General features: G+C 39.2%; 1 protein-coding gene across 1 annotated transcript; it reads left to right on the top strand.

Annotated features, from left to right (window-relative positions):
* The first annotated feature begins 8,203 nt into the window (after positions 1 to 8,203).
* On the top strand, positions 8,204 to 10,212 carry LOC149039101 (uncharacterized). The gene is made up of 2 exons (XM_089185746.1): positions 8,204 to 9,626; positions 9,757 to 10,212. The coding sequence occupies exons 1-2, from the start codon at positions 9,381 to 9,383 to the stop codon at positions 10,210 to 10,212; spliced, it is 702 nt and encodes a 233-aa protein (XP_089041872.1). The 5' UTR covers positions 8,204 to 9,380.
* The last annotated feature ends 3,281 nt before the right edge of the window (positions 10,213 to 13,493 follow it).

Here is a 13,493-nt window from a genome sequence, read left to right as displayed (position 1 = left end):
GCAACGTGGAGCTAGCATGTGTGTCCCAACCAATCATGTCAATGCATCTTCGTGATCGCCATTACCATATGTGGTATACCCCTGGACTCTTTCCAAATTACCCCAGGACATGATTTTCATGATTTCAAAAACAATATTCACAAAATGTTTCTCAATAAAATGATAAAGAACTAGGTTGCCAGCCGAAAACGTCGATCAAAGTCTTAGCATGTTCTCACAAAAGATTCAGTGCAATAATTATGCAAATTTCATTCATGCATTCATGACATTATTCTCCTACAAACGCGACATTCCACTCGGCCGAATTCTCGGAGAAATCTCTAAATATTCTTTATAGTTTCTCAAAATTTTGCTGCTCTGAATTAACCTGTTTTCGAACTTTTTGCAGAAATATATTTTACACGCCATCATTCATATGAACACAGTGAGTATCGGGCTTCAAAGCTATCATTTCGCCCCTTTAAGCGAGTGTATCTACCTAAAATTAACTTCTAAGCGCCAATAAGTAGACCATATGTATAAAGCGAAAGAAGGAAGACCGAGATAGCGGCCTGAAGGAGACACTATACTGCATACAACTCCTTCGTTTTGACCAAAAATCATTCCTCTAAATTCTGGTGTACTAACTGAAAATTTGACGTAATCTCCTCTTTTGAATCGAGCTAAAGCTAGACAAAGTTTGCAATATGTTAGTAACGGCCTGAAGAAAATAGAGGAGAGACCGTGACTTCAACAGTTGTAAAATGAAAGTGCGTTGAATAACGTTCGCAGTAGATGGCTTCTAAGCGACAAGATCCAAATTTGTAACAAAAAATAATGAAATATGTTTGTGACAGTTCAATTCTACAGCATCACTAACCATTCAACTTTGAGCTTTCGGTGAAGTTTCGAGCGTGTTTCGTTTTGATTTCGGTTTAGCCAACACATGCCCTGTTAGTTCTCGGTGATAAATTTTGGTACAGATCGTTTGTTAATTGCTCACATTTTGCGCGATTCTCACCTTGCACCAATTGCTATAGAACTTTGACTAACAGCATTGAACTGTTTCATGTTATATTTTATGACTATAATGTGTAGTAAATGTATTTTGAAACCATTTTAAACACTACCGTGCAAACGAATTTTACCGATGAGATTCAAACGCCGTGTTAACACTGAAATTCAGTCACCCTCACAGTTGTTGCTAACAAAATATTTCGGCTGGTCCAACGCTCAGGCTGGACCAAACATTGAAACAGTCAGTTACTCTAACTGTACATACGTGTATATGTTGAGCACAAACCTGAAGTTTGCACTACTCCATCTGTCCTAGAAGGTCCCATATACGTATTATTTCATGAACATGATTGAAAGACATCCAGCCGTGCAGTTTTTTTGCATCTTGCATCACTTTTGCAGATTTGAGAAGCTTATCCTTCGTTAGCTTCTCGGGATGAGCCGTTTCATTTCTTTTGTTCTGGATCTCTTTCATTGTTCTGGGATGTTTGGCGTTATTCCAGCTAAGTTTCGTTTTCAATTCCTCCCATCTCTTACTCGCCTGATGTTGATCTTCTCCCTCTCTTAATGCAATGTCTTCTTCGATGAATTTTACTTTGTAAGAACAATGTTCATCATAACCGTCTGGAAGTACTTTCAAGTACATCATCGCTTGCACTCGCGAGCACATTTGACCAAGAAGAATGCAAGCGCTATCAAGAGAATCAGGCGAAGACAGGCTTCTTCCATAAGACTGCAATGGTTGCATATTTTTCTGGAATTCCTTTTTCCATTTCTTGTATTCTTCTTCTTTTTGTTTGTCCTCCTCCGTCATTCTCTGAATTTTCTTCGACAGTCTCTCCACGTCTAGTTTCAGTTTATTATAGTTTTCCTCGCTTTTCTCGAGTGCTTTCTTCGCATCTTGCCATTCCCTCTGGAGGACGTCCGACGAACGCTTGAAAGATTTCAGTTCATTTTTAAGCTCTCTGATCTTATCTTTCAGGTCATCCCTTTCTTTGTCCCTGGCTTCCAAGGAAATCTTTATCTTCTCGTTTTGGTCTTTCAAATCTCTGACTTCCCTTGTTAGGACAATTATTTCTTTACCCTTCGTCTCCAATGAAACCTTCAAATCCTCTATTTCCTTGTTCTTCTTGTCGTTTCGGTCTTTCAAATCCTCGATTTCTTTGGCTCTCTCGTTGTTTTGGTCTCTCAAATCCTCAACTTCCCTTTTCACGGCTGTTATTTCTTTATCCTTCAACTCCAGTGAGTTCTTCAAATCCTTGATTTCTTCCTTCTTCTCATTGTTTTGGTCTTTTAAATCCTCAAATTCGAATTCGACATTTTGTAGCTTCTTTTCCAAAATTTTCTTCTCGGTTTCTAGTTTATGAACTTTGTCCTTCAGAGCTTCAATTTCATGGTTCTTAGACTCCAAGGTAATCTTTAAGTCGTCGTTTTGAGCCTGTAAATCGTTAAAATCTTGCTATAGCCGTGACAGCGTCTTGTCCCTCCTATTTCCTTCTTAAGAGACTCGATTTGCCTGGTGTGGTTTTCTGCTGTCTCTGGGTCGGGGTTCAGCGTTCCTCCTATGAATCCGAGCATAGTTGAATTTTCCACAATTGCATCCATCTTTTACCAGCTTTAATGTCATTTGCTCGACACAGCTCTTACTGAACCTTCGGTAATGGTGTATCCGTGGAGCACGCAGTTGGCTGGTTGTACCTTTTTAATCGTTATGACGTGTTCTGCTCCAATAACGTTTCATGCGCATGTTTATGATACAGTTACCACTGACACGGAGTTTGAGGTGTGGGTGTTGTTAATTCTACCCCAGGTTTCTGCCCTGTAACGTGATATTTTAAAAATATAGATTTTCCCTGCGGTGGCTCAATTTGCTGCTCTGCAACATAATACTACAGGAGTAAATAACATGATATTTCGTCTGGTTTCGAAAGGATGATCATGTGTCTGAAATTAATTTTTAAGATTCAAAATATTAGTTACTATATTTAGGGCTTCATTTTATTGAGTGTATGCTCCTTGGCAGAACTCATGGGGGGCATTCAGTCAGATTGTTCGTAAAAAGCGCGTTAAGACTCTCCGTTAAAAGGCGGTTATTGATTATATTAGACGTTGCGTGTAGTCTGCGTGTGTGTGTTTCTTTTTTTTGTTTTTTTTTTTGCTTCTCGAAGCTGAGAAAGCTAATTAAACATTCCATAAAACACTGAAATTTAACAGTGTTCTGAAAGGGTTCCTGTACTGATCACGTCCTTTATGATACGTCCAAAAGTGAGAGAGGAGATTTGGGAACGCGGAGCTAGTACCCCACAACACAACACGGGGAGAGTATAATTGCTTACAACCAAGACATCTTTCCGAGAAACCACTCGCAGGCCGTCGGTTAGTGTACATGTTGTTACGAAAGTGGGTTGAATTATATGTATTTCCGACTTTCTTTGGAGAAAATCTCGGACCTATTGTTCACTCCGTTCCCAACCGCAACCACAACCGCAACCTCAGCCAGCATTTTTACTTGCCATTTTTCTGGCACGCCCGCTTTTGCTTTTTCTGCTCTGAAATATGATATTTTGGAAGTTTAGATATCCATTATTGATCCCAAGCTTTGTGCTCTGAATCACAATATTTTGAAAGTGTGATTTCTTAGCTGTCCCAAAGTTTTTTTCTCTAAACAAATATTTCCGAAGTATAATCAAAAATGTGTTAAGAACTTTCTAGACCTATCATTAAAAAAAAAAAAGGTGAAAGTCTTGAAATCGTAAATGCCCCTTTCCAGGACTCACAGGATTGACTTCTTTCCGCCGCATCTTTCGGCTTCTTCTATTTCTTTTTGGTTGTGTTTGCGTGTTTGTTTGTATATTTATCGCTCTGACGAAACGTCAGCCTTTAAATTCTTTACGATTTTCTGTAATGTGGTCTTAACTCATATCAAACCTTGGGCTGACGGTCTATTATTTTAAATTGAAAGGAATGATAAAAATTTCAATAAAACATCTTCAAATTCAAGCGACAACAACCTGTGCCATGAAAGTGTTAGTATTGGGGTCACATGAAGGGCTCTTCTTCTAATTTTCTCTAAGTTTGAAATTGCGAGAGAGAAGCTGGGGCAAAAACTTCACAACCCGGCACGAACAAAGTCTAAGTTGCCCATAATCTCAAGAACATCGGCCCTTTAATTAGCGAATATATATCTAAAATGTGGTGAAAATTATATCATTTACTTTTTCCTACATTTTGTGCGCACGCTTTCGCATTTCTCCACTACGAGCAGAGCAGAGTCAACAAATATCAAATCTACTAATCTAAAATAAATAATTACGCAAAACGCTTCACGTTGAAGTCAAACATGATGAAAACACTTTACAGCGACTCTAGGGTAATAGGCTATTAATTTGTTTTAATAACACTATTGTCAAATAAACATAGACAGGAAACAGCTGAGGCAAAACGAGTTATCGTCATTCCACAGTCAGTGTTATAAGTTTACTTCACTTTTGCGATGTTGAAATTAACAAAACTCTTAAGCCAAAGGGAAAACTTCATTCTACTTAATTGCCCAAATGAGTGTAATTTTGATTAGCGTTGAAAGAGCGACAGGGGGGTTCCAATCACACATCACGCTAAATTTTTCTATTAAATCACGCATCACGGAGAACTTTTTTAACCAATCACGCTTCACGTAAAAAGGAGTAAGTACGCTGACTTAGCACTATATGATTTCTAAAAATGATAAAGCATCCAACCTTTTTTTTTTATCCTGGAATGAATTGCGTTTCACTTGCCATATTGCTTTCTTTAGACAAATGAAGACGACTTATTTGGTGAAACCAATATCAAATCGTACTTTATAAGTATCGAACACAGTAAAAACAAATTAAAGAATCAGAATATTTAACACAAGAGTTAAGCTTATTCAAGTTGCTTCGTTGAGTATCCTCTTCATCCAATGGCTTGTTGTTTGCCTCACCTTCGAAGTTCTGTTCACGAGTATTTTTTATTTTTTTCAATTCAACATCTGATGTGTTCGTGTGGGCATCATAGTCACCACAGTTTGTTGTTTAGTAAGTCAGGTGTAGTTTTGACACTTTTTTCTTAGTTTAAACTTATATATGGCTTATTAGTTATCTCGCGTGAACTAGAATGAACTTTGCTAGTTTGGCCATCTTTCAATTTACGGCCACTCTTGGCTCTTAGAGCTTGCGTACGAATTGAGTAGACGTCTAAGCCACCGTTATTATTGTAATAGTGTAGTTTGATCGTCCGGGTGAGTGTAGTTCTGAGAAGGACTGTTGTCGGTAATGGTGACTGACGTTTCGACAACCTGAGCATCAGAGTAAAGTGAAAGGTTGTTGTCAGTCGAATGTACTTAGTCCGGTTTGTATAAACTGATTGGTCAGTTTTGCCGTGTTGTTATTGGCTGTAAGACTCAAGTGGCGTAGGTCAGTCGTGATTGGTCGGTTTGGATCTGTTAGTGAAGTTAGGTCGTGCTATTCGGTTCGTTTGTAATGTTAATGTTGTGAACGAGTCGTTTGTATGGTGCCGGTAGTGGAAAACTCGTAAAAAGCTATTTCACATCATCATTGATGTTAGTCAAAGACAAAGACGAACCGAGGAACACCCAAGGACCAGTATATAAGATCAATTGCTCCGACTGCCACGCCTCCTATATCGGTGAGACTGGCAGAGACCTCACAACTAGACTGACTGAACACAAACGAGCGACGCGGAAAGACGATGTCAACAATCACATTGCTGAACATCACCGACTCACGAACCACACTATTGACTGGGACTCTGCACAATGCCTAATCTACAGCACCAACTACTTTCAACGACTGACCCTGGAAAGCTGGTATACTAACTTGGAACAGATCCCCTCAACAGGTGTCAACCACTACCGGCAAAATACAAACGTCTCATTCACGACATTACAAACGAACCGAATAGCACGACCTAACTTCACTAACGGATCCAAACCGACTAATCACGACTGACCTACGCCACTTGAGTCTTACAGTCAATGACATCACGGCAAAACCGACCAATCAGTTTATACAAACCGGACTAAGTACATTCGACTGACAACAACCTTTCACTTGACTCTGATGATGACTTCCGCTCAGGTTGTCGAAACGTCAGTCACCATTACCGACAACAGTCCTTCTCAGGACTACACTCACCCCGACGATCAAACTACACTATTACATGTTACCCCTGGGTTTTAAACCTTTTACTGTATTACCTTTATTATTCTTTGATACACGGGCAATATGTGAAAGCTTTGCCCAATCCCCTTTAGTGCGGCACTGTCTTTATGTCAATAAAGGATATAACGTGGCCTTTGAATTCGTTTGGATCTTCATGACGACCTTGGAAAAATTTGTGTACCACTAAGTGGTACAAAAAATTTTTCCTCGTGTACTAGCTCATTGCTTGCTTTACCATCTTCTCAGACGACATAAAATTACACCAAAACTATAACGATTTTTACCGTTTCAGCCGTTTGGGTCGATATTATTTCTGATCTTTCATTCGATGGATTCGGGTACTTTCTCGTCTTTCTGGATACGATCCGACGCACTACCACGACCAGGCGGTCGACAAAAATATCACTGAGATCATAGTCCTTGTGCAATTGTTAACCATGTTAACTTATCAACCTCAGTCTCACAACTCAAAACTTTCGCACTTTTTCGGAAACAAAAACCTATATATGTTGAAAGGGGGGGGGGGGTAATTTTCTAAAGAAACTGCGGTGCTGCGACGGTGGGAGAGTATGACAGGGTAATTTACTGTTATCAACCGAGTTGAAAAACGTAAACTGACCACCGTAAAGAGTTTAGAGGCTGACGTTTCGAGTGTTAGCCCTTCGTCTATCGCTCTGACGAAAGGCTTACACTCGCCTCTAAACCCTTTACGGTGGCTAAATTACGTTTTCAACTCAGTTGATAACACTGAATTACCCTATATATGTTGGTTTGTATTTGATGCAACATTTTTCCTTATTGCAGCACTGCATCTTGCCTGGTTTCGGACATGATTTGAGACAGTTTATTTGAAAAGACCCAAGCACCAGACATTAAAGTCGGAGGCGTCCTATGTTGAGAGTTAGAACCTTTATTTTTTAATTTATTTTTGTTTTCCTCGATTTTCTTTCGTACTTTTCCTTTATTTTCCCGTAGTCTCCCGCAGTTATTGTCTTGCTTGTGTGTTTATATTTTTCTTAATGAGGCATGGTGTTTTCATGACGTGTTGGGGTGTGCACTAATTACAGTCAAGGTCACTGCGTGATACAAGCGTGAATCCAATTATTGATGTTTCCGAGAATTGGGCGAGTGACTTCCTGTCCTTAATTTCTGAGAAATATCATGTGTTACCTTTCAATTCTTCCACCTCACACTTCGTAGATAATACAAATATTTTGCCATTTTGGTTGGGATATAACATAAATAACAGAGAAAAAAACTATCATGAATAGTTTCCGGCCATTTCTCAATTCAGAGCGGTTGACCATCTCTATCAGTATCAGTAATTGGTCAACACTATCACTGTTCTGTGGCAATGAATGTGTTTTGAGTAAAACGACACGAATCGAGCATGTTCGGACGATTTGCTATCATAACATTCCCATTCCATTCCTATAAAAAAAGGGGGAAAGTTTAATGTAATAACAGAGAGGCGAGACTTGTTTTCAAATCAGTTGAGTTGAGTTATAACCCTGAAAAATAAAAGAGAGGAAGGTGGTCAACAGTATCTCGAGGTGTTGTTAGAATTTCTGCCTTTGGATAAATCTTCCTTTCCCCTCTCCCAACACCTCACGGTTCTGACCATTTTTAACCGTAAAGATTTAAATCTATGTTCCATTATCTTTGTTATTACAATTATATTTCACATAACTTACGAGGAAAGGCTCGGCAGTGACAGTAAACCACTTACCTTCATGTGCGATTCTTACAGCTGCTACAGGATTGACTGTTGTTTCACTCTACGTACAACATCTGATTAATATTTCCATGCGAACGCTTGTCGTCGGTCTTACCAACCTGAAATCACTAGTCATTAGTAGAAAAGGTTGATGGAGTGCAGTAAGGGGAACAACATGTCTTATGACAACCCGTAGGATTTACATGAATTGTAAATACACCTGCCGCAGAAGGTAATTTCTAGGAAACGTCGCCCAATAAATAAGTATGGCGCGGTGTGGGAATTTCTCGGAAAAGATCTATTTGTTTTATTGATCTGTGGTCAAATACATAAGTGCAAAGCCTTAAAATGCTGCCAAAACGTGACACAGACAAAAACTTCGTTAACGAGAGGTTACGATCTTCAAGGAGGATTTTAAATTGATCGTGCTCCTTTTGCTGAACAAAAGACAATCAAACAGAAATTACTGTTTGTGATCCAATTTTTTCACGGTATGATATAAAGCCAACTTATTTGTTGAAATGATCTTGTAATCATCTAGTTAAGATTCGCTAAAAGAAGCAGTAAGCTAATGTAAAGAACACGAATGTGCAAATCATCGAAGTCATGTTTCATAAATAAGTGGTTACCATGTCAAAGGAAACTTCTAACATAATCATAGGCTGTTTGAAAATATTTTCTTCTCGAGAAACGTTAAAGGAAAAACCTTACACATTTTACTCGCCTCCTGATATCGAAAAGACTTAAGCGTACTCCCCTCGTAGGCAGATACACGTTTTGCTTTGGCATTTCTCTTCGAATTCGCTACTTTTAATGTAACTCGTCTGTCGAGTAGTAAACACTAAATTCGTAGGCTAGCTAGCGATGCAAATTTTCTGAAACTAAAAGGAATGTTTGTAATTAAAAGATACCGAAATGCTAAGGCTCACACCGTATTCTTGTTGACTGAAAATACGCCAAAGTTCTTAAAACGTTCGATTGAAGTTATACAGATTTCATGGAAGGAATTTGTTTCCCCAAAATATCCAACAAGCTGGGATTGTTTCAGTTTATAGTTCCTGAAGAAACTGGTGAGTCATCACGACTCTTAACATTCTTTCTGATGTAGAGAACATTCGAACAAAACAATTCCTGATTCACTTCACGTTCGGTAGAATCTTTAGTACATATCCAACAATAGAAGACTGCTCTAATAAGGAAAAAAACTGCAATGGCTTAGAAAGAATCTCCTCTAGTGGCTAAATTTGTTCCCACATACTTATTAAGACATCAAGGCATTCCCGTGTGAGCCAACCTTTTAGGTTCAGCCTGTGAAGCAATTTCTCGGAATTCTAAGCAGGAAGGTTCACTGCTCATGCGCAGACCTTACATGATATGAGATAAGCCACGGACTTCGCTCGCCGACTGACGCCATTACTTCAAACATTTTAAAGTTAGCATCGCGCTCCCCTTGAAAAAGACGGACCATGAGTGAAGATCATTTACGACAGATTGAAAATCGTGGTCGAACTGCCACGGCCTTTTTTGGTTTGGTTCATGAGACTTCACAAGCTGAACGAGAGAGAATAAACGAAATCATCATTAATCAGCACGGTGGTGAAATCGACTCTCTAAAAGAAAAAATCGAAGAGAAGAATGAAGAGATATTGCGTCTTCACAAAGCCATAAAAGTACTCGAGGACAAGAACAAGAAATTGGACATCGCTTTGAAAACCCGCAATAATAATAATAATAATAACTTTATTTAAGTGTCAGCGTATTTAGCACTGCTGTGCTAACTGGGGACACTGTAAATGAGGAAACAAATATCGTAAATGAACAGAAACTCGTTAAAGACCCCAACTGGTAGGAGGCAGACCAGTTGGCTATTTACAAAGCGTGCAGGAGTTGAATTCGGGGCCACCGAAGACAAATCAACATAGTGGCAGGGAGGAGGACTTGAACCCGGGACCTCCGGCTTACAAGTGCAGTGCCCTAACCACTAGGCCACGCTCGCCTCCTATAGAAGAAGAAGTTGCGAAACTCAAGACAAGGATTACCAAGCTGGAAGCTGAGAAAAAAGGCTTGGAAGATAAGTTGAGGAACGTCGAAGGAAAGCTCGATCGCATGGAAAAGGAAGTTGAAGAATTGCATAAGGCAAAGCAGGTTCAAGAGGAAGAAAATGTTAATCTAAAAGAGTGTTTGGCGATTATGTCTGGAGAAGTGGAAAGTGTAAAGCAAGAGCTGGTGTCGACCAGAAACGAAAACCAAAATTTGAAGAAAGAGGTGAGATGTGGGTGTATGTGGGAACAAATTTAGCCACAGTCTTCTATTGTTGGATATGTACTAAAGATTCTACCGAACGTGAAGTGAATCAGGAATTGTTTTGTTCGAATGTTCTCTACATCAGAAAGAATGTTAAGAGTCGTGATGACTCACCAGTTTCTTCAGGAACTATAAACTGAAACAATCCCAGCTTGTTGGATATTTTGGGGAAACAAATTCCTTCCATGAAATCTGTATAACTTCAATCGAACGTTTTAAGAACTTTGGCGTATTTTCAGTCAACAAGAATACGGTGTGAGCCTTAGCATTTCGGTATCTTTTAATTACAAACATTCCTTTTAGTTTCAGAAAATTTGCATCGCTAGCTAGCCTACGAATTTAGTGTTTACTACTCGACAGACGAGTTACATTAAAAGTAGCGAATTCGAAGAGAAATGCCAAAGCAAAACGTGTATCTGCCTACGAGGGGAGTACGCTTAAGTCTTTTCGATATCAGGAGGCGAGTAAAATGTGTAAGGTTTTTCCTTTAACGTTTCTCGAGAAGAAAATATTTTCAAACAGCCTATGATTATGTTAGAAGTTTCCTTTGACATGGTAACCACTTATTTATGAAACATGACTTCGATGATTTGCACATTCGTGTTCTTTACATTAGCTTACTGCTTCTTTTAGCGAATCTTAACTAGATGATTACAAGATCATTTCAACAAATAAGTTGGCTTTATATCATACCGTGAAAAAATTGGATCACAAACAGTAATTTCTGTTTGATTGTCTTTTGTTCAGCAAAAGGAGCACGATCAATTTAAAATCCTCCTTGAAGATCGTAACCTCTCGTTAACGAAGTTTTTGTCTGTGTCACGTTTTGGCAGCATTTTAAGGCTTTGCACTTATGTATTTGACCACAGATCAATAAAACAAATAGATCTTTTCCGAGAAATTCCCACACCGCGCCATACTTATTTATTGGGCGACGTTTCCTAGAAATTACCTTCTGCGGCAGGTGTATTTACAATTCATGTAAATCCTACGGGTTGTCATAAGACATGTTGTTCCCCTTACTGCACTCCATCAACCTTTTCTACTAATGACTAGTGATTTCAGGTTGGTAAGACCGACGACAAGCGTTCGCATGGAAATATTAATCAGATGTTGTACGTAGAGTGAAACAACAGTCAATCCTGTAGCAGCTGTAAGAATCGCACATGAAGGTAAGTGGTTTACTGTCACTGCCGAGCCTTTCCTCGTAAGTTATGTGAAATATAATTGTAATAACAAAGATAATGGAACATAGATTTAAATCTTTACGGTTAAAAATGGTCAGAACCGTGAGGTGTTGGGAGAGGGGAAAGGAAGATTTATCCAAAGGCAGAAATTCTAACAACACCTCGAGATACTGTTGACCACCTTCCTCTCTTTTATTTTTCAGGGTTATAACTCAACTCAACTGATTTGAAAACAAGTCTCGCCTCTCTGTTATTACATTAAACTTTCCCCCTTTTTTTATAGGAATGGAATGGGAATGTTATGATAGCAAATCGTCCGAACATGCTCGATTCGTGTCGTTTTACTCAAAACACATTCATTGCCACAGAACAGTGATAGTGTTGACCAATTACTGATACTGATAGAGATGGTCAACCGCTCTGAATTGAGAAATGGCCGGAAACTATTCATGATAGTTTTTTTCTCTGTTATTTATGTTATATCCCAACCAAAATGGCAAAATATTTGTATTATCTACGAAGTGTGAGGTGGAAGAATTGAAAGGTAACACATGATATTTCTCAGAAATTAAGGACAGGAAGTCACTCGCCCAATTCTCGGAAACATCAATAATTGGATTCACGCTTGTATCACGCAGTGACCTTGACTGTAATTAGTGCACACCCCAACACGTCATGAAAACGCCATGCCTCATTAAGAAAAATATAAACACACAAGCAAGACAATAACTGCGGGAGACTACGGGAAAATAAAGGAAAAGTACGAAAGAAAATCGAGGAAAACAAAAATAAATTAAAAAATAAAGGTTCTAACTCTCAACATAGGACGCCTCCGACTTTAATGTCTGGTGCTTGGGTCTTTTCAAATAAACTGTCTCAAATCATGTCCGAAACCAGGCAAGATGCAGTGCTGCAATAAGGAAAAATGTTGCATCAAATACAAACCAACATATATAGGGTAATTCAGTGTTATCAACTGAGTTGAAAACGTAATTTAGCCACCGTAAAGGGTTTAGAGGCGAGTGTAAGCCTTTCGTCAGAGCGATAGACGAAGGGCTAACACTCGAAACGTCAGCCTCTAAACTCTTTACGGTGGTCAGTTTACGTTTTTCAACTCGGTTGATAACAGTAAATTACCCTGTCATACTCTCCCACCGTCGCAGCACCGCAGTTTCTTTAGAAAATTACCCCCCCCCCCCCTTTCAACATATATAGGTTTTTGTTTCCGAAAAAGTGCGAAAGTTTTGAGTTGTGAGACTGAGGTTGATAAGTTAACATGGTTAACAATTGCACAAGGACTATGATCTCAGTGATATTTTTGTTGACCGCCTGGTCGTGGTAGTGCGTCGGATCGTATCCAGAAAGACGAGAAAGTACCCGAATCCATCGAATGAAAGATCAGAAATAATATCGACCCAAACGGCTGAAACGGTAAAAATCGTTATAGTTTTGGTGTAATTTTATGTCGTCTGAGAAGATGGTAAAGCAAGCAATGAGCTAGTACACGAGGAAAAATTTTTTGTACCACTTAGTGGTACACAAATTTTTCCAAGGTCGTCATGAAGATCCAAACGAATTCAAAGGCCACGTTATATCCTTTATTGACATAAAGACAGTGCCGCACTAAAGGGGATTGGGCAAAGCTTTCACATATTGCCCGTGTATCAAAGAATAATAAAGGTAATACAGTAAAAGGTTTAAAACCCAGGGGTAACATGTAATAGTGTAGTTTGATCGTCGGGGTGAGTGTAGTCCTGAGAAGGACTGTTGTCGGTAATGGTGACTGACGTTTCGACAACCTGAGCGGAAGTCATCATCAGAGTCAAGTGAAAGGTTGTTGTCAGTCGAATGTACTTAGTCCGGTTTGTATAAACTGATTGGTCGGTTTTGCCGTGATGTCATTGACTGTAAGACTCAAGTGGCGTAGGTCAGTCGTGATTAGTCGGTTTGGATCCGTTAGTGAAGTTAGGTCGTGCTATTCGGTTCGTTTGTAATGTCGTGAATGAGACGTTTGTATTTTGCCGGTAGTGGTTGACACCTGTTGAGGGGATCTGTTCCAAGTTAGTATACCAGCTTTCCAGGGTCAGT

Source organism: Pocillopora damicornis, chromosome 10, assembly GCF_964200805.1.
Source record: "Pocillopora damicornis chromosome 10, jaPocDami1.2, whole genome shotgun sequence".
NCBI lineage: Eukaryota > Metazoa > Cnidaria > Anthozoa > Scleractinia > Pocilloporidae > Pocillopora > Pocillopora damicornis.
The sequence above is the reverse complement of the archived record's forward strand: the minus strand, read 5'-3'. Positions and strand labels throughout refer to the sequence as shown.